This window comes from Castor canadensis, chromosome 12, assembly GCF_047511655.1.
Source record: "Castor canadensis chromosome 12, mCasCan1.hap1v2, whole genome shotgun sequence".
NCBI lineage: Eukaryota > Metazoa > Chordata > Mammalia > Rodentia > Castoridae > Castor > Castor canadensis.
Genome location: NC_133397.1, coordinates 125,332,489 through 125,355,162, shown reverse-complemented (window position 1 = coordinate 125,355,162; position 22,674 = coordinate 125,332,489). Strand labels below are relative to the sequence as shown.

The 22,674-nt window shown below is 38.3% G+C and overlaps 1 protein-coding gene across 2 annotated transcripts in view; it reads right to left on the bottom strand.

Moving 5' to 3' along the window:
• Dpyd (dihydropyrimidine dehydrogenase) overlaps positions 1-20,840 on the bottom strand; it is a 798,376-nt gene extending 777,536 nt beyond the window's left edge. For both annotated transcript variants that reach the window (XM_074050934.1, XM_074050937.1), the window contains exon 1: positions 20,659-20,840. In XM_074050934.1, coding sequence (XP_073907035.1) covers positions 20,659-20,697 — 39 coding nt within the window. In that variant the 5' untranslated portion in view covers positions 20,698-20,840. The remainder of the gene's footprint in view (positions 1-20,658) is intronic.
• Between the last annotated feature and the right edge of the window lie 1,834 nt (positions 20,841-22,674).

Here is a 22,674-nt window from a genome sequence, read left to right as displayed (position 1 = left end):
TAAATCATAGATTGACTATTTGCCCTTCAACTACCTGATCAACAGCTAAAGATGAGTAGACAGCAAGGAATTTACATTAATAAATGAAGTGATCAAAAGTGAGTTTTCCTTTTTGGGTGCTGTCATATCATTTTATCATTTTGGAATATTTTCATAAGGAATCTATTCTTCTGAGAGGGAGAAGTGAAGCAAGTAGTTGGGAAGTTGGACCATTTAAAAATCAAGAAAATACAAAACTGTAAAACAGTTATGTTATTTTTATGCTGTTTTACCATAATTCTCAATTCTGTTTTTATGTGGTAATTGAATGCTGTTGATGTCACCCTTTTATTGGAAGCTTAATTCAGCCTTGTATCCAGAAAACTACATCCATTTTTTTTGAACACCTTTTTTTTTTTTTTTGGCAGTACTGAGTTTCTTTGTTCATTTGTTTTTGTTTTTTGGTACTGGGGTTTGGACTCAGGGCCTTCATCTTGAGCCACTCCATCAGCCCTTTTCTGTGAAGGGTTTTTTCAAGATAGGGTCTCAGGAACTATTTGCTGGCTTCAAACTGAGACCTTCCTGTTCTCTGCCTCCTGAATAGTTAGGATTATAGGCATGAGCCACTAGCACTGGCCACAGTTCTGAGATTTGAATGCAGTCCCTCCGAGATAGGGTCTCGGGAACTATTTGCCTAGAATGGCTTCTGATCCTCCTGCTTACAGCCTCCTGAGTACCTGGGATTACAGGTATTTGCCACTAACATCCAACTAATATCTCTCTTTCTATTCACTATCCTTCCTTTTATTTATTTATTTATTTTTTGCAGTACTGGGGTTTGAACTCAGGGCTTTGCACTTCTGAGGCAGTCACTCTACTACTTGAGCCATGCCTCCAGCCCTTTTTACTCTAGTTATTTTGGCGATAGGGTCTTGCTTTTCACCCAGACTGGCCTCAATTCACAATCCTCCTGATCTCTGCCACCTAAGTAGCTAGGATTACAGGCACGAGCCACCGGCACCCAGCTTCCCATCTTGACTTTTGTAACTTCATTACTCATCTAGGTGCAATAAGGGTTTCTGGAATCCCTGATCTTCTTCCCTAACATAGTCAGGGTTTGGGATTAATGATTACCTATCTGTTTCCAACCTTTGTACCAAATTCCATGATATTTGCCCTGTTCTGTAATCACCACATCATTGACTGCCAAATAATATACTTGCATGTTCCATCATGATTTTAATCTCTTTATACCAAAAAAAAAACCCCAAAACACCCACATTACCTTTTTCCCCCCATAAAACATTTTAACTCCTCTTGATTTCTTGATTTCTGTCATACAATCACTTCTCTTTTTAGTTGGGATTCATGTAGCTGTCAATCTATACAGCTTCTCCCAAGCCACAGAATCACAAAGGGCCTGGTTTTGACTTCCCTATTTCTCCATCCTATAAAGTTCCTGGATAATAACATCACAGTACTCTCCTAATTGGACTATTCATGTCTGCACTTCCTTTCTTTTATGACAGACCCCCTACATAGATGCCCACCCATGTGAGTGTACGAGCACACAATGTATAAATGGTTCCCCATTACACACATAACACTAATAAAAAAAAACACTCTCTTGCTGAGTGCCTGCAGCTCACACCTGTAATCGTAGCTAACTCAGGAGGCAGAAATCAGGAAGACTGTAGTTCAGGGTTCAAGAACAACCCAGGCAAAATATCTTGAAAATACTGAAGACAAAAATGGGCTGGCAGAGCAACTCAAGTGGTAGATTGCCTGCCTGGCAAGCATGAGGCCCTGAGTTCAAACCCCAATGCTACCAAAAAAATAAATAAACAAAAAAATAAATTCCTATTGCACTTCCATCTGGCTCCCACCTTACTTAGCAACCCACCTCCAGGCTAACCTATTTGTTGATATTAAATCTATGTAAAATCACATTCCCATGCCTTTGCTTATATTATCGCCTAGGTCTAGGACATAGTTACTCTATGTTAGTCTAAACACTAACTTTAGAGTTAAAACTAAGAATCATTTCTTCCAAAAATTAAGACTGGGCCTTTGTCAATGTTGTATTATACTCATGATCTTCTAAAGAAACTCTTGCCATTTTATTCATATGATGAGGAAGATATCACATCAATTATTTATATATATGTGTATATATACATGTGTCTATACATATACACACATATGTATATATGCTTTTCCCAATCAAACTAAAGCATAAAACTCTGAAAGGCAATGATATTTTATACCATCCTCTGGTCCTCAAAACCAAGCACAATACCTCTACAGGGAAAATACACAAAAATGAAGGTATGAATGAGAAAAATGCCTTAGCAAAATAGTCAAAAATCAAAAACAAAAACAGCTGGAAACTACAATGACTTTACAGGTGCCAGGAAAAATAGAACTCTGTTCTTTTGTTTTTCTTACTGTCGCTTCTATTTCAGAGCACAAAGGGAACAGTATTTACTCCTTGTCAGCAGGTACAAAGATTTAAAACCATCTAATCATTAAACACTCTGTAATGGGAGGTCAGCAGTTGCCTCACTTTCTTTCAAAGGTTTAATCATGCAACTCCCTTGCTGAAGCCACAGTGGAACACTTTGAGCTGTACCTGCAATGTGTGGAATGTCACATCAGCAACAAGTTCTGACAGGAAATCAAAGGACTTGCTTGTCGTTATTTACTGTGAAAATGTTCTAGGGTCAAAATTTGGGATTTTCTTGTACTACCCAGATACCTGCAACATCTGAAAGCCATGGTCCCTGAAACAAAAGAAGCTGCAGACCACTGACGAAGACACATGAAAGAAAATAAAGTGATTTTCAGAATATTCACACACTCTTGCTCAGATCTGTGGGAGCCCAGAAAGTAGTGCTAAGAGAGGCCAGATGTGAACATGTAATTTCTAAAACAGCTTCCACTCTACTCCATAAAATCAAAAAGGTGATGCTTCAAAAGAAACAGTGGTTCATGATTTACGGTAATAAAATGCTAGAAAATAACTAATGCCTGGCAGGAAAAGAAAAATCAAATCATGGTCTACTTATAGTGAAAAAAACATATCATACAGATTTAAAAAGATATTTACTGACATATAGAAATACTCTGGATATTATAGGGCATTTATAAAAGAGAAATTAAGATTACCTCTACTAGAAACATATAATTTAATGTATTAACTATTTTAAATGACACAAAATGCATGTATATAACTACTGTTTGTCACTTTATTCCTCAGAATTAAGATGTGACACTTCTTTAGTAATGCAGTTTGTTTGAATAACTACAGAGAACAGTCTTCATGTAAAAAGCAGTACTAATTAGTAGAAAATATACAGTATGAAGTCAAACTGAGCTATTCCAATTTTTAACAAAAATGACCTAGCAGTTCCACTTCAGGGGCATAAAGAACTCACTTAAAATAGTTTAGATTTGAACTTAAAGCAGGACATAAAGAAATAGTGCTTCACTTATTACTGGTATTCAATTGTAATTAAGTGCTAATTGACCTAAACTGTCCCCCCCACACACCAATGGCTGAAATTTCTTTGGGTCCCTAGGATCTGCTAAATTGTGAGAGCAGATTCCAGAGCCTCATATTTGATTGTCCTTCCTAATTCAGACTTGTTCCAAACACTCATTGCATCAAAAAACATGACACAGAAGTAGTCTCTTTTATATAAAGCCCATACTCAATGATAAGAAAACATGAAAATGTTATTACCTGAGTAGGCAAAGGGCATAACAAGTTCCAGGGAAATGCATGTATTCCTCCAATTTAAAACTGAGAAAGAATATTCAGCCACCCCTTGGGTATTCATTGAAAATTACTTTCTCCAAAACTGCCCAAAAGTGTTTTTTTGTGCTACTCCTAACATATATCCTCTCTGCCCCCATACAGTGCCAGTACATTTTTCTTTCTTTAGCAAAGCAATTTTATAACAGCTTTATGAGATGTAACTGACTTACCACACAATTCACCTATTTGGAGGGTACAATTCAAAGATTCTTGTATGTTCACAGAGTCGTTAAACTATCACCACACTCAGCTTCAAAACATTTCATCAACACTTGCTCAGAAACAAACAATCATGTACCCATTGGCCATCATTTCTCCCAAGCCCCCAGCTTTAAGCAACCATTAACTTACTTTCTGACTCTATGGATTTGTCTATTCTGAACATGTTATATAGATGGTATCACACACAATGTGGTCTTTTGTAACTGTTTTCCTCAGCTCAGCATGATGTTTTTGAAGTTTATACATTTTCCATTTTAGTTGTATCTATAAGTCCCTATTATACTTTTTTTTAAATTAGAAGTCAATTATCTTTTAAAGAGACTTAAGTAATGACTAAAAATCACATACATCCCCTATGTCTTTACCATTTATTACAGTTCTGCATTCCTTGGTATGTATAAATCCATATTTCTACCTGCTATCTTTTCCTTCTTCCTGAAGGACATGACTTTCTTAAAATTTCTTGGAGTACAGATCTGGTGTTGATAAATTTCTTCAACTTTTATATGTCTGAAGATGTCTTCATTTCACCTTGGTTTTTGAATACTGCATTCAGGGAGCACAGAATTCTAGGGTGGGAGCTTCTCCCCCTGTGCTGTTCACTGTCTTCTCACTGCTTTGTTCACAAGAATCTGCTGTTACCTTTCTTTTCTTCTGTGTACCCTACGTGCTTGGCATCAGTGGCTGACCTGAAGGCTGGTTTTGAGTAATTTGAGTAATTTGACTATCCTGTGCCAAGGTGTGGTTTTCTTCATATTTCTTCTTGTATTTCACTGGACCCCACAGACCTATATATGCATTAATTGTTTCAAATATTCTTTCTGTTCTCCAAGTTCTCCACTCCTCCTCTCCTTAGGAGATTATAGTCACATGTTATTCAGTCACTCAAACTCGTCCTGCAACTCACTGATCCACACTTATCTATCTGTGCTTTTTTTGGATAGTTACTATATGCCTCCAATTCACTCTTTCCTTCTGCCATGCTTAGTCTGTCTTTAATCTCAGTGTGTTTCTCACCTGAAGCATCATAGTTGTCACTTCCAGAAGTTTGATTTGGTTCTTCTACTACCTTGCATGCTTCTACTTAACTTTCTGAACACATAGGTCACAAATGTAAGAATTGTTTTAATTCTCTGTTAACCCTAACGTGTCAGTTTTGAATTTGAGTCATTGATTTTTATCCTTATGGGTCATATTCTCCTATATCTTTTCATGCTTGGTTATTTTTACTTGGGTGACAGACATTGTGAATGTCAACTTATTGAATATGCTTTTTGATTCCTATAAATATTCTTAGGTTTTGTTCTAAGATACAGTTGAATTACTTGGAAACAATTTGATCCTTCAAGTCTTGGTTTTTAGGGTGGTAAAGGACTTGAGTAGCATTTGGTTTGGGGATGATTATTTCCACTACTGAGAAAAAGAACTTGTGAGTGCCCAATGTTCTGTGAATCATGACGCTTTCTAGTTGGACTGGTAGGAGCAGGCACTATTTCTAGACCCAAGGAAGTACCAGGTATGCTTCCTTTGCATTCTCTGATTGCTCTTTACCTAGCCCTAGGTCATTTCTCATTTATCTGTGTGTACCCTCTGCAGATCTCCAGGTTTCACTCTTAGTAACATTTTCCTCTGTGCTATTCTGTTCTACAAACCCTAGCTGCTTTGATCTCCACACTCCAGTAAACTCTGCCCCTTCAACTGAGGGAGCCTACCAGCTCTCTATGGGTTCCTCCATCCTGAACTGCAGCTTATAAACTCACTCAAGATAGTAAGCTATGGAAATATTAGGGCTCCCTTCATTTCTTTTGTTGCCTGATAGCCAGTGTCTCCAAAATAATTGCTTTATACTTTATTTTTCATGACTTCAGGAAGAAATGCATACAGGCTGGTGTCAATTTGATACACCTGAATTGCTCAAATCCTACACCTTCCAGAAAAAAAGACCTGTTGTCAGAAGTGACACACAGCTCACTCCTGAGAAAAAGTGATTTTTATGCCTGAAGCTCTGGACTACTTTGTACCAGTTTGACTAGTTTACGCTAGCAATGAGATTAATGAAGAACATTTGCTTTTTCTCTGGTGGTATGGAACCTGACCAACTGAAGACAGTAACAGCACTGTATACCTACATGACTCCAAGGTTTAGGTGAGCTTCCCTGGTTGACAACACATCACACATGTTGTCACTCTTCATTGCTGGGGAAATTATGTGCATTCTGAGTAACTCCTTTAGAAGAGGACATCTGGAAGCCTGTGGCTGGTTTCCTCCAGACCATGATTGGTGTACCTTTTCCCATTTTAATCTGTCCTTTCACCACAATAAACTATAACTGTGACTTTAACAATATCTTAGTCCAGAGAATCCAAGAACCTGAGGATGGTCTTGGGCCCCCAATACAAAACGTAAATCCATCCCCTATTATTTCACCTTGAGTAATGCAGAAGTAGGGTAAAAGCACCATGATAGTAGCCACTTACTGTCATATGACTTAATTTTGTGAACTATCTTTTGAAAAAAATTCAGAAACAATTTTGGAAAGGCAATAAGTGATTTTTCCACTCACTATTATATAGAAATCTTGTGTGAATGTACTAAAGATTTATATTTGATTTTGGAACGATGGCCTTTAAAACAGAAAAGGTTAACATATGGCAGATACACTCAAGTGAAACAGCTATTCCAGAATATGGTATATCAGATCTCTCCATACACTTGCTAATTTTCTGTGGATGAACATCAGGAATCAGTCACTTTAACAAATGGCTATGGCAGAGTGTGTGAACCTTGTACCTCAATATCCATAATGTTCACTCATAGTAACAAATACTATTACAGTTAGAAGGGCATAGTTCTCAGCTAAAGACTCCAAGTCCAGGCTTTCTTGTTACCAGGGTAAGCCATAAGATTAAGGCCCAGCCAGTAAGATGAGTGTTGGAAGTGTGGGTGTGCTTTCCAGGGAGACTCATTAAAGGAGGGAGTGACTTTCCTCTTCCTCCCTCCCTTTCAAGCTCTCCCTAAAACCTTGAACAAAGAAGTGAACTTGAAGATATCAGAGTGGAAAAACAGACCGGTGTTACAAGCCATGTATATCTATCTCTGGATTTCTTTTATATGAGGACAAAATAAATTGCTTTCTTATTTGAGCCTTTTTTTTTATATTATGCCTTATTAATTGGTCCCCACAGTGCCCAAGGGGATTGTAGTGGTCAACTTTGTGTGCAGAAAGCTGATAGTCCAACTGACAGGAGAGAATACTCAGAACTGGAGGGTACATGAACTTCAAAATGAAAGCATTTGGCTTATGTACTTAAAAGACAAATGGTAAATCACATCAGCATAAGTTAGTATTTTTCTTGAAATCCATCAAGATGTCAAAAATCCTAAACCAAAAATTACTCATTTCAAAAAATGATCAATGGAAATTTTGTTGTGCCAGCACAGAAGCAAAAAACATGATTCATTTTAATCTCTACTGACTGACTACTAATACTGCTCGCCATTTTAACTGACATAAATGTTCGGCAACATAGCACAACGGTGTGAATAAAAATTTACACAATGCTCCTTTGTAAATTGCTTTCTGGAAACCCTCCATAATGGGCATGCAACCCTTTCCCCATAATCTACACCCACAACCATTTTTGTGAAACCTTCCCTAACAGACTGAAATGTGTTATTTACCATGCAAAACACTCTGTCTCTATCAATAGTCTCTGATTTTATTGCGGAATTTGTTCCCAGTCTAAAATATAATTTAAAAAGGCAGTTCAGCCTCTTTGTCTTAAAATTTTATAATGTGTTTTATTTAGAAAAAAAGTAGACACACCTTTCTCATACTCTTGCATATGTGATAGTATGCAAGATTTTACAGCATACCAGGGACTTCTCTGAGTGATTATCAAGCTGATGTTCAGACTGATGCTTTGATTTCACTGGTAATTTTAATGCCCGTTCACAGATGAGAAATGAAGTGGAGTACCTTGCCCAAGTAGTGACAGATTCTAAGTTATGTCCTTGGCTTCCAACTCAGTTCTATTAATCACTACATTGTACTTAGATCAGGGTAGAAATAATATTACCTTCAATTCATGTAAAATAATTCAAGGATTTTTGTGCATTCATTGTAAATACTGAAGTCAGTTTTCCTTTGATACAAGGAAGTGGGTAAAGAAAACTTGAAATATGTCAGGCTTAATGAAAAGTCTAGGGCTGGGGGCATGGTTCAATTGGTAGAGTACCTGCCAAGCAAGCATGAACCCATGAGTTCAAAACCCAGTGCCACAAAAAGAAATTATAATAAGAATAGAACTCTGGTCTGGGGATGTGTCTCAGTGGCAGAGTGCTTGCCTACAATCCTTGATACTATGAAAAAATCTATCATTTGTCTATTAGCCACAATACCTACCAAAGTTCCTAGTGCATGTTATTTATTAAGGAAGCAACAGCAGGATTTGATAATAATTACTATAGGTTGTAAAGAGACAGAAAGTGAAATGCACCTCCCATGTCAACCATTTGTGGCTGCCAAGGAAATCATGACCACAGAAATTAAAGTTGGGATACAGAACTGGCTCAGGAAACAAATGTTCAGTTCTTTTTGGCACATCACTTGAATATTGGTGTCATCTTAAAAGTGACATATAGGCTAAAAATATTTAACAGTGAAATGCAGCTTGTTTCCTATGCTTTTTAATTGTTGGATTTGAATTAAGTCCAGGCATCTTCTCTGGAAAGCTAGGATTTTTGCTTAATTGTGAGAAAATCACAGATGCTCTGGTACCAAAAATATAGTTTACAACTCAGAAATGTCAGTAACACTACTTCCATTATAAGAGAAACTTCATGTTTAACATTTATCAACTTCACAGATATTAGTACCACTCTCAAATTCATGTATTCCAATTTAAATCCACACTGTCTAAACTTTTCTGGTTATGCCTGTCTGCCCTGCTATATTTTGAGGTTATCGAATACAATGACTGCCTCTCATTCATCTCAGCACTTCCAGTAACTTGTATAAAGCAAAATGTAAGTGAGACATGCAATGAACTGAACTCATCTCCTTAAGGTGGAAGAGCCACAAGGAGCTCCAATTACAGATAGGCCTAGCAAGGTCAAAGTACAACCCAACCTAAAGGCAGAGTCAGTATCAGCACCAAATATTCTAATTCCATCACGTCACCATATTCATACAAAAATATTACTACAAAGAGGGTCTCAAATACTTTGAATTACCCACTATTGTACTTCTAGTAGGAAGCCATACAGAGAAGTAGAATAGGGTCCAGGATCATAAGACATGTCAGTAATAAAGACCAGTGTGAAGTGTTTCAAATTTATTGGGTAAAACTACGTATCTTTTATTTCCAAAGAAAAGATTACATGATCCCTACATTCAAAATAATTCTTTAAGCATTGAAAATTTGCCTTTACCATTGAAAAACTCTTTATTTCAAAGTTGAGTAAATTATCACCACCATCTTCAATATATAGCTTCTTCTACTTGAGCTGTCATTTTATAGATTCACAATGAACATAAATTAAGCAGAGTTAGGTTACTGTGTAATAAGTAGTAATTTCATCATATTAGTAGATTTTGGCTTCTAGTGATATTTACTTATTTTTTTCAATTCATGGAATATTTTGTAAAAGGAGCCTACTGCAGAGAACTGGTTGCCTTTTAAGAGTTTCTTAAAGGGGCATGTCACTAGGGAACAATCCCTTCTTAGTGTCCATTTCACTCTGACACACTTCTGAGTGTTTACAAAAAGGTACTTCCTGTAACTGCATAAGTTCATATTTCCCATAAGCCTTCCTGGCACTTTATTCAAAGGCATAAACATTTTTTTCAAAGGATGATCAATATTAGGTTGTAATTAGGGTCACTATGCTGGGAAAGAAGAGAATTTGACTTAATTGAAGACATCCTGTGATAGAAATCAACTGGTTTTCCAACTAGTTATGTAACAGGTTGGATTTTAAGCACCATTCACGCACTTTACCAAGTTAAGACTTGAGGAAGCAAAGGCTAGCCAATTAATACATCCCTTGAGGTATTCACTATGAAGTGAAAGTAAACATCAAAGCTCTAAAAACAGTCTATCTTTAATAATATAACAGAATGCAATACCCCACGTTTCTATTGCCTTATAATTTATAACACTGAACATATATTTATGCCAGAAAAAGTAAACTTTAATTCAAATGAGATAAAACTCTTAAAAGCACAGTTTATGAAGCTAGATGAAGCATTTGATAGCTTTTAAAATGTACATGGTACTTCTCGTAATTCACGGATCAATCCTGCCTACGAATTTCAAAGCAGAGTGTCTGCATACATAATCAGAATTTGAAATGAGCAAAGCATATTGGTCTAAAGAAGCAATATGTCCCATGGACAAGGCTAGGGGAATGTCCTTGGTCACTCAGTTAATTATACATTAATGTGGCAAAAATGTTAGGATCAACAATATCTTTTAAAATTATTCTTTGGAACATATAATTTGGTTTTATCTTACAATTCTCCTTAATTCACTTTCAAGCCCATAATTTCATCATTTAAACTTAGTCTATACTACACTAGAGGAGCCCAGAAATCCAAACAGCTAGTGTTTTTAACTTCATAATTTAAACTTTAGACAGCCTTTGAAAAAAAAAATCTGTATTTCTCCAAGACAAATGGCCAAAAACAAAATTAAAAATGTCCAAAAATTTTGACAGATGAATAGAAACTTGAATCTTAGAAGCCGATGACTTAAAAAGAGAAAGAGCTAACTAAATGTGCTGCTGCTTCTCAAATGGGAACTGGAAGAAGAGAGTGAGGAGTAAGAAGTCAGCTTCCATGGACACTGGAGACAAAAGCACTAACCTCTCTTTCAAACTCCACATTCACAGGGCTTAACTTCAGCATCAGAGATGCACTGAACCGTGTTAATTAGCAAGCACACCCAGAACACCCAACCACTAATTTATCAGCAGGTCAATGGACGAAGAGAAATAGTCACCTCTACTTTTCCTTAAAAGTGCTTCTTTACTTATTGTATCAGTATTCATTATGTGTATGCATTATGCTGATAAAACCACACTATGTTTACAGATATTATTAAAACAATAAGATAATTCAGAGATTATTACACAGGATTCTGTGGGCATTTCAAGACAATCATAACATTTCAGTGACAATATCTTAATAATGCAAGTGTGGAAGACCATCATATGCCTCCTCTAAATATTAAAGATTCTTGAGCTGAAGACAGCTAAGAAAAATGGATACAGAAGAGTTCTCTGCCCTGTCTCTATCTGCCAAAAATGCAGGACACAGGTGTCCTGGCTTCCTTTCTATCAGGGAGAACAAAAGTGAACTTCTGAAGATGGTTTTAGAACATCAGCTCCAGTAATTGTATTGGAGGAATTTATATTAACAAACTCTACTAATTAGATTTTAATGGCCTATTTGCCTTCCCTCTAAGATGCCACCCATCCAGACTCGACTTTGCATTATAACTTTTCTAAAAATTTACTGTTCTGTTTTGAAGATGCATATAAGCTGGAAAGATGAAAGTCAACTCTTACAGAACTACTCATTTTCTAGGTATCTTGCATAAGTGTCTGAGATATGCATGTTAATATACTTCGGTGTGTTTTTCCTCTTCTTAATCTGTCTTTGATCACAGACGTTCCTTCCAACGAAGAACCTATTAAGGGTAATTATTACTCCCCTAGTGGTCAAACTTGAAGGTTGATGACCAAGAGTTGCAGCATGAGAACTTGCAAAGGACTATGATCTAGTTTCCCCAGGAAAACTGACTTCAAGGATAAAACTTACCAAGCTCAAAATTACATTTATTTACTTATGCATTTATCAATCTTTGGCAGTACTGGGGTTTGAATCTGGGTCTTGTGCTTGCAAGACAAGCAACTCTGCCACATGAACCGCATCTACGACCCTTCACATTACATTTATTTAAGCCATAGGTTTTTTTTTTTTAATGGAAGTCTAATATTTTAGTATTAACAAAGTAAACAATTACATAGGTTCTGTGTTCATTTCATTTTTCATAACTGAGGATGAGAAAAATTGTTTTGAACACTGTAATGCAAATTATAATTACCCAATATTACCTCTAAGTATTTGCCATCATAGAATGATAAATTCAAAATTGTACAGATCTAAAGACACTGGCAGAGCAAAGGTTAGGCTAATATAAATTAACCTTAGATTACACCCTTGTAATTACATCTTTTTTTATACCTCAAATACGAACTGGTTGTCCTGACAGTGACATCATTATTTTTATAAAAAACAATGTCAAAGCAAATACCTATCACTCTCAGGGCTCCAGTGAATCAAAGTTTCATAAGACATGTCTAAATGTATATATATTTTAAAGAGAAGGGGGGAAAATACAGCACTAAAAACCCAAATCCACTCTTATAGTCCATTTTACCTGCTTCTTTTTCCTGATCTTTCCAACACAGATTCTGTCCTGTGAGGTCAAAATAGCCTAGCTAAGGGCAGAACTGGTTAGCTGACACCAGGTTGAGAAGTGATTGATGATGTCTCTACTGCTCCCTCACTGCAACCATCTGGCCTGAATTAGCAACCATTCAGACCTTGCTTCATTTACACAAATGAAGGACTCCTTGAAGAACTGAATATTAAGCAGACTGTTGAGAAATTCTGTGAATGCATACAGTCAGAAAAAATGAGGTAACTTTTGAAGGACTCCCCACTTAGGTACTTCTCTGATTTGTAATTTTCATATCATGTATTTTAATGTCTGAATCAACAGCTCATATTGAGCTCATATTCATAGGTTTTGGTTTCCAGTTCACTACTGACTTTAATCAAGCCACTTAACATTTCTATTTCCTTAATTTCATCATTTCTGAAACAGATACATCTTCCTAATACTGGAAACATGTTCTTAGTAGGGAACCAGGAAAAAACATGTGCTATGTACACAGGCCCACAGTCATCCTGTGGGCTCTAAGCCAACCACCCTCCTGTACTTGGCACTTGTCTTACACCTGATTCATTTTAGCCAGGACACCCTCCTTCCACCTGTCCCTGGAACAGGATGGCCTAACTTATTTTCTGGTCCCTGACTACTGGATTGTAAAGAGAAAGTGGAGAAAGATTGTAACAAAACTTACAGGAAATTATTTATTATAATCGGCCCAACACAACAATAGCATGCTAATAAAAATGAAATTTAAGAAACTTAATATAATTCAGTTGAAGCATACAAGTGAGATGGGGCAGCCCTCCCAAGTGCATTTCCAACAGAATGATTTGAGAAAAACTCTTACGAAAACACTATTCTTAATCACCAGCTACCAAAACCAAAGGAAAAAGAAGGCAAAGATAAAATTTCATATGATTAAAACTACTTAGGAAACTATGCACTCAAAGGGGAGAGTCTGGTGTGAGAGGAGGGAGGAGGACCCACGGAAATTTGAGGTCATCTTTTTAGTTGTCATTTTTGCATCTTTTAAATCTTCCATGATGATCATGAAAAGAAATTTAAGAATTAAGTCAAAGAAATGAAGAAAAGGTTTAATAAAAGCTGATGCACAGAAATGAGCACTCTGCTGGGAAAGGTATCATGTTTTATCTCCAGGGATCTGTAATGGAACTGAATGCTTTTTACAGAGGATTTTGAATTTGTTTTATTTTTTAACCCAGTATTCCTCAATATTTGAAATGGAAGAGTATCTGAAAGACAGACCCAAAGCTTTCAGGTCACCATGGAACAAGAAGTCAAAGAAAGGCACAGAATTTCCCAGTGGTCTCAACTCCCACTCTGGTTTCCACTGATGAGTACCTAACTGGCAGAGAGAATTTCATTTTCCCTTTTGAACCTTTAGTCTTCATGTCTGGCTAAAGACAACATTATCCAAGAAACACAAAATGTTAGGTTATTAATCCCAAGGCAGCTTCACAAGGAACTCCACCCATATATATAGTAGGACTAGACTTTCACCATGGGCTTAGACAAGATTAATTTAGTAAACATGCATTTTTTTCTATTGTTTTGCTGAATATTTTCATATGATTTTTTATTAGAAATACTAACCTTTAAAAGTCTCATGCTACTATAGGCAGCGTTTAATATCACTCAAAGAATTTCACAAAGACTAAGAACAGATGTGTTAATCATAGGTAGGTAGAACAAACTGAAAATTAGGGGATGAAGTTTTCCTATACAGGTAAAAGTGGTGATGGAGCAGACAAGCAGAGAGTGGGGGAGGGAGAGGGCAGTTATGGCCTCATCCATGATCACCATCTGTATAAATCAGGCCTGGAGTTGACATGTAATTTTGTGTGGGTCCCCTGAGAAGTGGCCCTCAGGGCTTAATTATTGATGAAGAGATTTTTCTTCAAAGTGGCCCAGTCAAGAGTGCCTCAAGGGGACATTCATAAGCACTCATAATATCAATTTCCAAGCACCTGGGAGGTAGGGACACAGATTGTCTCTTTAATTATTATGATAGAAGTAGAAGATAGCAAGAATGTTATTATACAACCACGCTGAAATTCTCAAATTTTAACTCATAAAAAGTTTAATATCTCAGTCATTTTTCAAAAAGGGTACCCTTTACCTTTTCCTGGTGCAAAACAGGTTTTGACCTCTAACCCACTCCATTCTAGGACTTAAAACAGTATTTGTAAACAAATGTGGTAGGCCCAGAGACACATAAAAGTCTAGAAAAAAACTTTTCCTTGAAGTTTATGTTTGCTCAAGGGAGAAGATAAGTTTCCTACAGTGAACAGAAAAAGATGTCTTGGTTTGTTTGCTTTAATTTTGCAGGGATTTCTTATCGGCAAAGAATAATATCAAATCCATTCAAAATTTCAGTACCGAAATAATAGTTTTTACCCATACATCAACCCTGATCTACTCTCAAAGACACTCAGGGATGGGGTCAGCTCTGGATTTAAATCTTATTCCCCTATTTAATAGATGTGGATAGTTCTGTATGGAGAAAGCCTTTGCCACATGGTTCCTTTGTATTCCCAGAGGCCACCAGAGGGCTGGCAATACAGTATGTATTAAAAATATAATTTTGGCTGGACAGGCTTGTAATCCCATCTACCTGGGAAGCAGAAATCAGGAGGATAGCAGTTCAAAGCCAGCCCAGGAAAAATGTTAGTGAGATTCCCATCTCAATAAAATATCTGGGAGTAATGATGCATAACTGTTATCCCAGCTATTCAGTGGGCATAAATACAATGTTTGTGGTCTAGGCCTGCCCACTCAAAAACCACAAATGAAAAATAATTAATGCAAAAAGGGCTGGGGCGTGGCTCAAGTGGTAGAGCACCTGCTTAGTAAGTGTGAGGGCCTGAGTTCAAACCCCAGCAGCACCAAAAAATATATGTATTTTTAATAGATATGAAATAAAATTACTCTTTAATTTGACCTGAGTTTCAGAAATTCTTCCTCCATACCACCTGTAATATTGAAAAGTAAAATTCAGCAACTCCTTCATAATATGTAACTGTAACATTTATGAGTCTATAATGAACTTTTCTCATAATTCTTTCAACTTTATTAATTTAACCTCTTTAACAGAGTCTAGATTCTGTTGGTAGGACTTGATACTGCTAGTTAATTCCTGGAATCTAACAATTTCTACCCAAAATATTTATATACCATCCATGATATATTCAGTAATATTTAAAATAAATACTACCATTTTAAAAAGCACACATTTTATGCGACAGATGCCATCTGGGGTATTTTATGTATTCAACAGCCATTAATCCTCACACCTATTATATGTAAGATAAATGAGATTAAATCCAATTTGCAGAGGAAGAAATGATAGTCCAGGGGGGGAAGTCGACTACAAATACACAAATAACCAAATAATAGAGGTAGGATTTGAACCCAGGATTGTTTCAATAAAATGTTTGTAAAAATACTAACCTTAGAATAAGCTTGATTGTATGATATGCAAAATAAGTAACTTCATAGAAACGTTTTTAGTTCCTAACACCAATAAATAGATAACTCTGTTGAAGCATCTAAAAGTTATATATCGAGTTAAATGCAAACCTTTCCTATCTACCAGTGTAACATTTTAATTAAGAGGAATGAAAGCAGTAATAATTCTAAACCACAAGAAGAGAGCATAATCCTATTAAGAGTTACCTTGGAAGTATAATTGGCTCTAGGATATCTGTGAACACCCACACTATTGATATTTGAGGCCAAAAAATACCTTCTGTCTTGATACAGAGGATTAAGGACAAAAGACATCCACAAGGTAAACATGTCACATTTGAAAACCAATGTCCTGATTATAAATAAATGACCTTGTTAAGTGTTTTTGAATTAAGGTAGAATATAAATGAAGAGGTTTTTTGTTTGGTTGGTTGGTTTTAACAATTCTGAGGACAGAAGTTCTCTGCTACCTACTTGCCACATGGCTAAGTAGCAAAAAATACCTGAGTCAATCCTAGTTTTCAGTCTCCTCTTTAGCTCTGGTAAAGCTGGGATTATACCAAATCTCTCACAGTACCTTCTTTGTCATGGTTTCATGACGTTCTGTTTTCCAGTCTCACTGCATTTTCATGTTAGTATTCCAGACTTTGTAGGTTAAGTTTATGCTGTTAGCATTCTCCCCCAGTGATCAAGGATCTTTACCTGAGTAGCAAGTCTAGTTTTCTGCCTTTGTGTTGTTACCTGATTATGCAGAGTTTCGGAAAATGCTGAACAGTTGAAGAAAGACATGATTGCTTAAAGATCAGCTGATTGTCTCAGTGCTCCAGCTCTTCTTAGTATTCTTATTAATTGCTTACCATTACTATTTGTCTGTCAAAATGTGGATTTTCTTCTCCACAGTGAGAAAGAAGCTCCAGTATGTGAGAAAGAGGCTATTGAATTCTAGTACATTTTACAATTAGGCAATCAGTCACTATCATTCAGAGTAAGCAGACGCAATCTAAAAATCTCCCTAGTAACAGATTCATCATTAGTCATTAATCTCATAGTTCTTAATTAAACTACTAAAACTAATCCTCTAGAATCACATGCAAGAGATAGATGTTTTTAAAAAAATAAACTCTAGTGAAATACATAAGGACACGTGCAACTGTGCAGAACCTTAAAATACAAGGGAACATCAATGGAATGAGTGACTCTGCAAATAAGATCATTACATACATTTTTATTTTATTTTATTTTTTTACTGCCCAGGGAAACACCTTATCAATGAAAAACACTGTGAAGGAAAAGTATGGTCCACAAAGAGATTGAGATTGGAAAGACAAGTAAGTACCATGTTCAACAGCTTTAATAAATTAGGATTGCATTTCCAAAATATCTATAGTTCTCAACCAGTAAGAAAGGAGAGAAGAAATGACTATCACCTATATACTTAGTAAAAAAAAAATAATATGTATAAATGTAAATAAATAAATAAAAACATATGGCTTCTACAAAGTTTCAAACCGTTTTCTCCTTTCGATCCTTCTCCATCCCCAGGAACAAAAGCAGTTACAACAAGGGGTGTTCTGAAATAATTTTTGCTATCTCTGCCAATCTATAATCAATTTTCCAACTTCAGTATTTTTGAGTCTCATTTTCTTAACTAAAGCATAGGAAATTGTCAAGACGTTTTCAAGTGAATAGAAGTCATAGAATGAGTAACTCAGAAGCCATTTCTGCATAGCTCAAAATGTCTGGATTCTGTGGACAACAAACTAGAATCCCTTTTTCATTCAGGGTAAAATCAGAAATATGCTGTAACCCTTAACACTCAGTAAATGATAAATCCAACAGTGGACTGACTTGTGACTGTGGATGCAATAGAGGGACAGGCAGCAGTGTTGTGTGGCAGTAAATACCAAACCTGCTAATATTCACGTCTTAAAGCTTGCTGCAGACACATACACTTCATATGCTCAGCTGTCCTTGTCAGCAGAAGGGAACAAGATACTGAATAAAAGTGAACTCTTCAAACTCATCCTTACTTGCTTTGAAATGTGTAGATATTGACATTCTAATGGCTAGCAATTCAATCTAAGAAGCTGAGGTCAGGGAACATGACCAATGTTCAATTCTGGCCTTCTCTGAAACTTTCCCAAGAGAGTTTTATTCAAAAGTTACCCTTGATCAAATTTAGACTATCTCCAAAACAAAAGCCCATGAAGCAAAATAGCTTTCAAAACTATCAAGTCAGTGAACTTTGGAGTCTTAGTTGTTTACTGGCTGTGATTTTCCTAAGAATAAGATTTTTTCCTTCATTTTTACTTATTAACATGCTTGCCCCTTCTCCTAACAAGAAACTGTCAACATAACATAAGACATTTGCTTATTATCCTTGCTATTATTTCCTTTATTTAACAGATTGTGCAAACGCAGGTTAAAGAAACCAGGTTATTTGTTCAAGGTCACACTCCTAGATAGGGGGCAAGCTAGAACTCAATCCCAGGCAGTTAGCTCCAGAGGTCAGGCTCTGAACCACATGAATGCATGTGAAAAAGATCATGGCTTCTTGTGCATTTTCCACAGTTACTTCAAAAAGCAATTTTTGATCATATGAGCTAGGTCTTATAACCAAGTAATGCATCCAGTCCAGTTTAGTTACTTGATTATTCACTATTTTCCCAACACTTAAAACCCTGTTTGAAGCTAGAAATTAAGAGTGAGCACACAAAGCCACACTGCAATAACTTTTGTCCCCAGGGAGAATGCTATGCCTTGGCTGCTGGTGAAACCTAAGATTCTATAGGTAGCTCACAGGGAAAATTAAATCACCATCACAGTGGGTTGCTACCATTACCTCCTACTCTTTTCACATTTACTAAGAACTTTAGCAAGGATCACAATTATTATTTCATACCAATAATTTCTTATAAAAAATTACTTTCTTCTCCATGTATTTGAAGTTGAAACAATAATCACAATCAGATCAGTCTCTACACAGTAGTTTCAGTGAATTTGATAGAGAACACCTTCATAATTCAGTCTGATTCCTGAGCACAAAAATGAACTTTGCAAAGTCAATAGGATTAACGGAGACATCACGCTTGAGTATGCTCCCCTAGGCTTAATGTATTTTTCCTCACTGCATTATACTTTAATGATTAATTTCATGCTCTTTCATGGTTTTTTAGCTCCTGAATCATATGTATTAAATTGAGGGAAAAGTGAGGTATTGCGTGTGATAAAAGATGTTGCTGATCAAAATATGAAGGAGTCTGAATACCACCATAACAGATTATAAATGATATCAAATAGACTGGCCACACTAAGGTTAGAATGTTGAATGGGTCAGAAAGGCTTAAACTTCTTAAATGTTCTTCCTTAAAGCTATATAAAATTAAGCTGAATCCTTACTATTTCACTGACATCTTTTTTTCTCAGAGGTATGTGGGTGAGAACTGATTTCAAAGACCAACTGTAAGAGGGACAGAGGAAGAAATCAGGTAAGCTGATAACACCATTCTGAAATTAAACAGCCAACCGCCAAAACCTACTGATTTCTGAAATAGCTAACACCTGAATGCTGTTAGAAGTTTGCTATTTGACTTGGTTTAATTAAAAAAGGAGGAATTGGTTAAGTCAAAGTCACCAGAACCAAACAGTACAGTGACTCAAATCAAATGTGGTATCTTTTACCCTGTACACACATGAATATTTCATTAAACCAATCATTCTGATCAATATTTTTAAAAAAGGCATTTCTTCACAAGAGAAATTACAAGTAAGGTAACTAGAGATGTTCAACACTTTGGCTATTGTTACGAGAATGGATTTTTCAAACCACGGTATGGAGTCTGGAGAACACACTACTAGCTCCCCCCTAAGAGCAAGCACAAAGTTTCTTCCATCGGTGACACAGACGAAATGCAGCAAAACGCCTATGCTGCAAACAGGTGGTTTTTAAACTTTTATTTAAGCCACCAAAAGGAATGCAAATATTTTTTATTTCAACGAGAGAGAGAGAGAGAAATATTCTATTCACGTAAGACACTCAAAGAAAAAACTCCAAACAAAACAGAACAAAAAAGCAGTTTGCCTTCTTCACTCAGAAGGGCTGACCTTGGCTTAGCATGCCTAAAATCACGTTCATATTTCAAATCCTTCTCCCCACAGACATTAAGGGAGAACCAAGTTCCGACCCTATTCACAGAACGATGACAGCAAGAGGGACAGTTTGCTTCTGTTTTCCTGAGGACACTTTGCTTCCATTTTCGCTCTGCTAAACTGTTTCCTCAACACACCAGGGCTGCGGGCACTGCTGCCGCGGACGCACAGCTCTTATTTCGATACTGCACCTTGCAAACAGCAGGATTCGGCTACAGGAGGTGGGGCAGTGGGCAGGTGTCCCCAGCGGACACTGGGGACAGATGGGGGGGTCTGCGGTAGGCTGGCGGGAATGCGCGCCCCTGTGCCCCGGACTCCCGAGCTTCTGCAGCACCTCTGGAGCGGGACAAGACAGGGCATTCCCTCCGAAGTGGACCGGCCACCAGCAAGGGCAGCCCACGATCCCCACCCCTGGCCTCCCCGCCCACAGGCCCCGCGAGGAAAGTTTCCCGCGCCGCGCGCTTCCCGGGCCCGGAGGCCTCGCTCCGGCCTGCCGGCCCCTCCCGCCCCGGCGCGCCCGCGCGGGTCGGTACCTCGATGTCCGGCGCGTCCTTGCTAAGCACAGGGGCCATGGCAGTGCCCTCAGCCTGCAGTCTCCCACCGACAGACCCTGCCTGCGTGCTCCAGCTCCAGCCAGACACCGAAGTGACAGCTTGCGGGAGCGCGAGCGGGACTCCTGTGGGAAGCCAGGGCCAGCGGCGCAGGGCGGCGCGGGGGCGGGGCGGGGCGGCGCGGGAAGCCACGCCCCCGGATTCAAGGCGAAGGCGGAGCGGCACGGGAGGCCACGCCCCCAAGGATAGGGCGGTGAGGGAAGCCACGCCCCCTGGCTGGACGAGGGAGGGGCGGTATGGGAGGACACGCCCCCAGAGGCAGGGCGTGGGCGAGGAGGAGCGAAAGGTCACGCCCCCGGGGCTGGATGAGGGAGGGGCTAACTGGGAGGCCACGCCCCCCTAGGGCGGGGCTGCGCTCAGGTTCGGGCAGGTCTGATAGAGAGAAGGGTAGGAGAGAGAAAGCTTGCACCTGGCCTTCGCCTTTGCCCCCTAAACTAGGGAAGGCTGAGCAAGGTGGGCGGGATCCTGGGGATTAAAGGAAAAAAGAGTAGGCGCCTAAGTAATAAATTGTTCCTTGTATGTGCTACTAAGAGCCCCTCAAGAAGCAGAAACATTGTCCTCTGGGCAGCTGAATCCCCCGAATGAACTGCTAACTGTTCCTCCAGCTGGCCTGCAAATAAACCAGCAGGATTTTTGGGCCTTGCGGAGGATTCTTCTGAGAGGTGAGCACCTCTGGGGGCTTGGGAAGGAGGCCAACGCCCCAATCCACAGTCAGTACCTACAGCCACCAGCAGCATGGAGTAGTCCTGGAGGTGTTCCAGGCTGGATGTTTGCAGGACAATCCATTCTATAGCTAATTAAAAATTATTTGTTATTCATTTAAAAGAAGTCCCAAATCAGAAAATAATTGCCTTTGAGGATATCTGTGCTCCAAACTTCTATTCTCTCATAGTTCTCTTCTCCCATCACACGTCCAATTACTTACTTTAAAGTATTTATGGTACTTCATCCTGTTGGGTAAGGGACCTTGGCATTCAGCATTTCCCCTTCATTATTATTTTCCCATTAGTTCATTCATTTACTCAACATGTGTTTATTGATTGTCTTCAATGTGTCCACACTGTGTTAGGGTCTCTGGATACATACAGTCTTGAAGGCACATCACTGCCATGGACACAAGACTCTACATAAGGGAAGAACCAAAGTGTTATACCTGTTTGATAGATAAAAGAAACAGGACAGAGCACTGTCCTGTGGGGTAGCTGGGCAAACCATCAGATTACCTAGAAGAACCTGGAACTAGCTGGGTGCTGGTGGCTCATGCCTATAATCCTACCTATTAGGGAGGCTGAGATTGGGAGGATCATGGTTGGTTGGAGGCCAGCCAAGGCAAATAGTTTGTGAGAACCCCATCTTCCAAATAACCAGAGCAAAATGGACTAGAGGAATGGCTCAAGTTGTAGAGTGCATGCAAACAGCAAAACCCTGAGTTCAAACCCCAGTCCCCCCACTCCAGGAAAGAAAGAACCTTGAACTTTCTAGGTGTTGGACACATTTTCTTGAATCAAATATTATAATTAGAAGAAACTACAAAGGTTAGATAGAAATCTAGAGTCATAGGTGACTTCCTTTTCCTCAGCTCCTTATTTAATCCTTCCCCAAGCTCTAAGCTTCAAACTCCCAGACACATCTTGAATCACTTATTTCTCCATTATCACTGCATCCATTTGGTCCAAACTCTACTGGGATTTCAGCTTCTACTCTTATCTCCTTTCTTCCAGATTGTGCTTCTCTCTCTCTCTCTCTCTCTCTCTCTCTCTCTCTCTCTCTCTCTCTCACACACACACACACACACACACACACACAGTATAAATCCTTCAATCACCCAATGCAGTCAGGACCTAACACAAACTCCTTAGTCACCTCTAAATGACCTGCCCCTCCCCTCCTCTCCCACTTCACTTAAGGCTGCCCTTGTCCTGACTCATGTTCCAACCA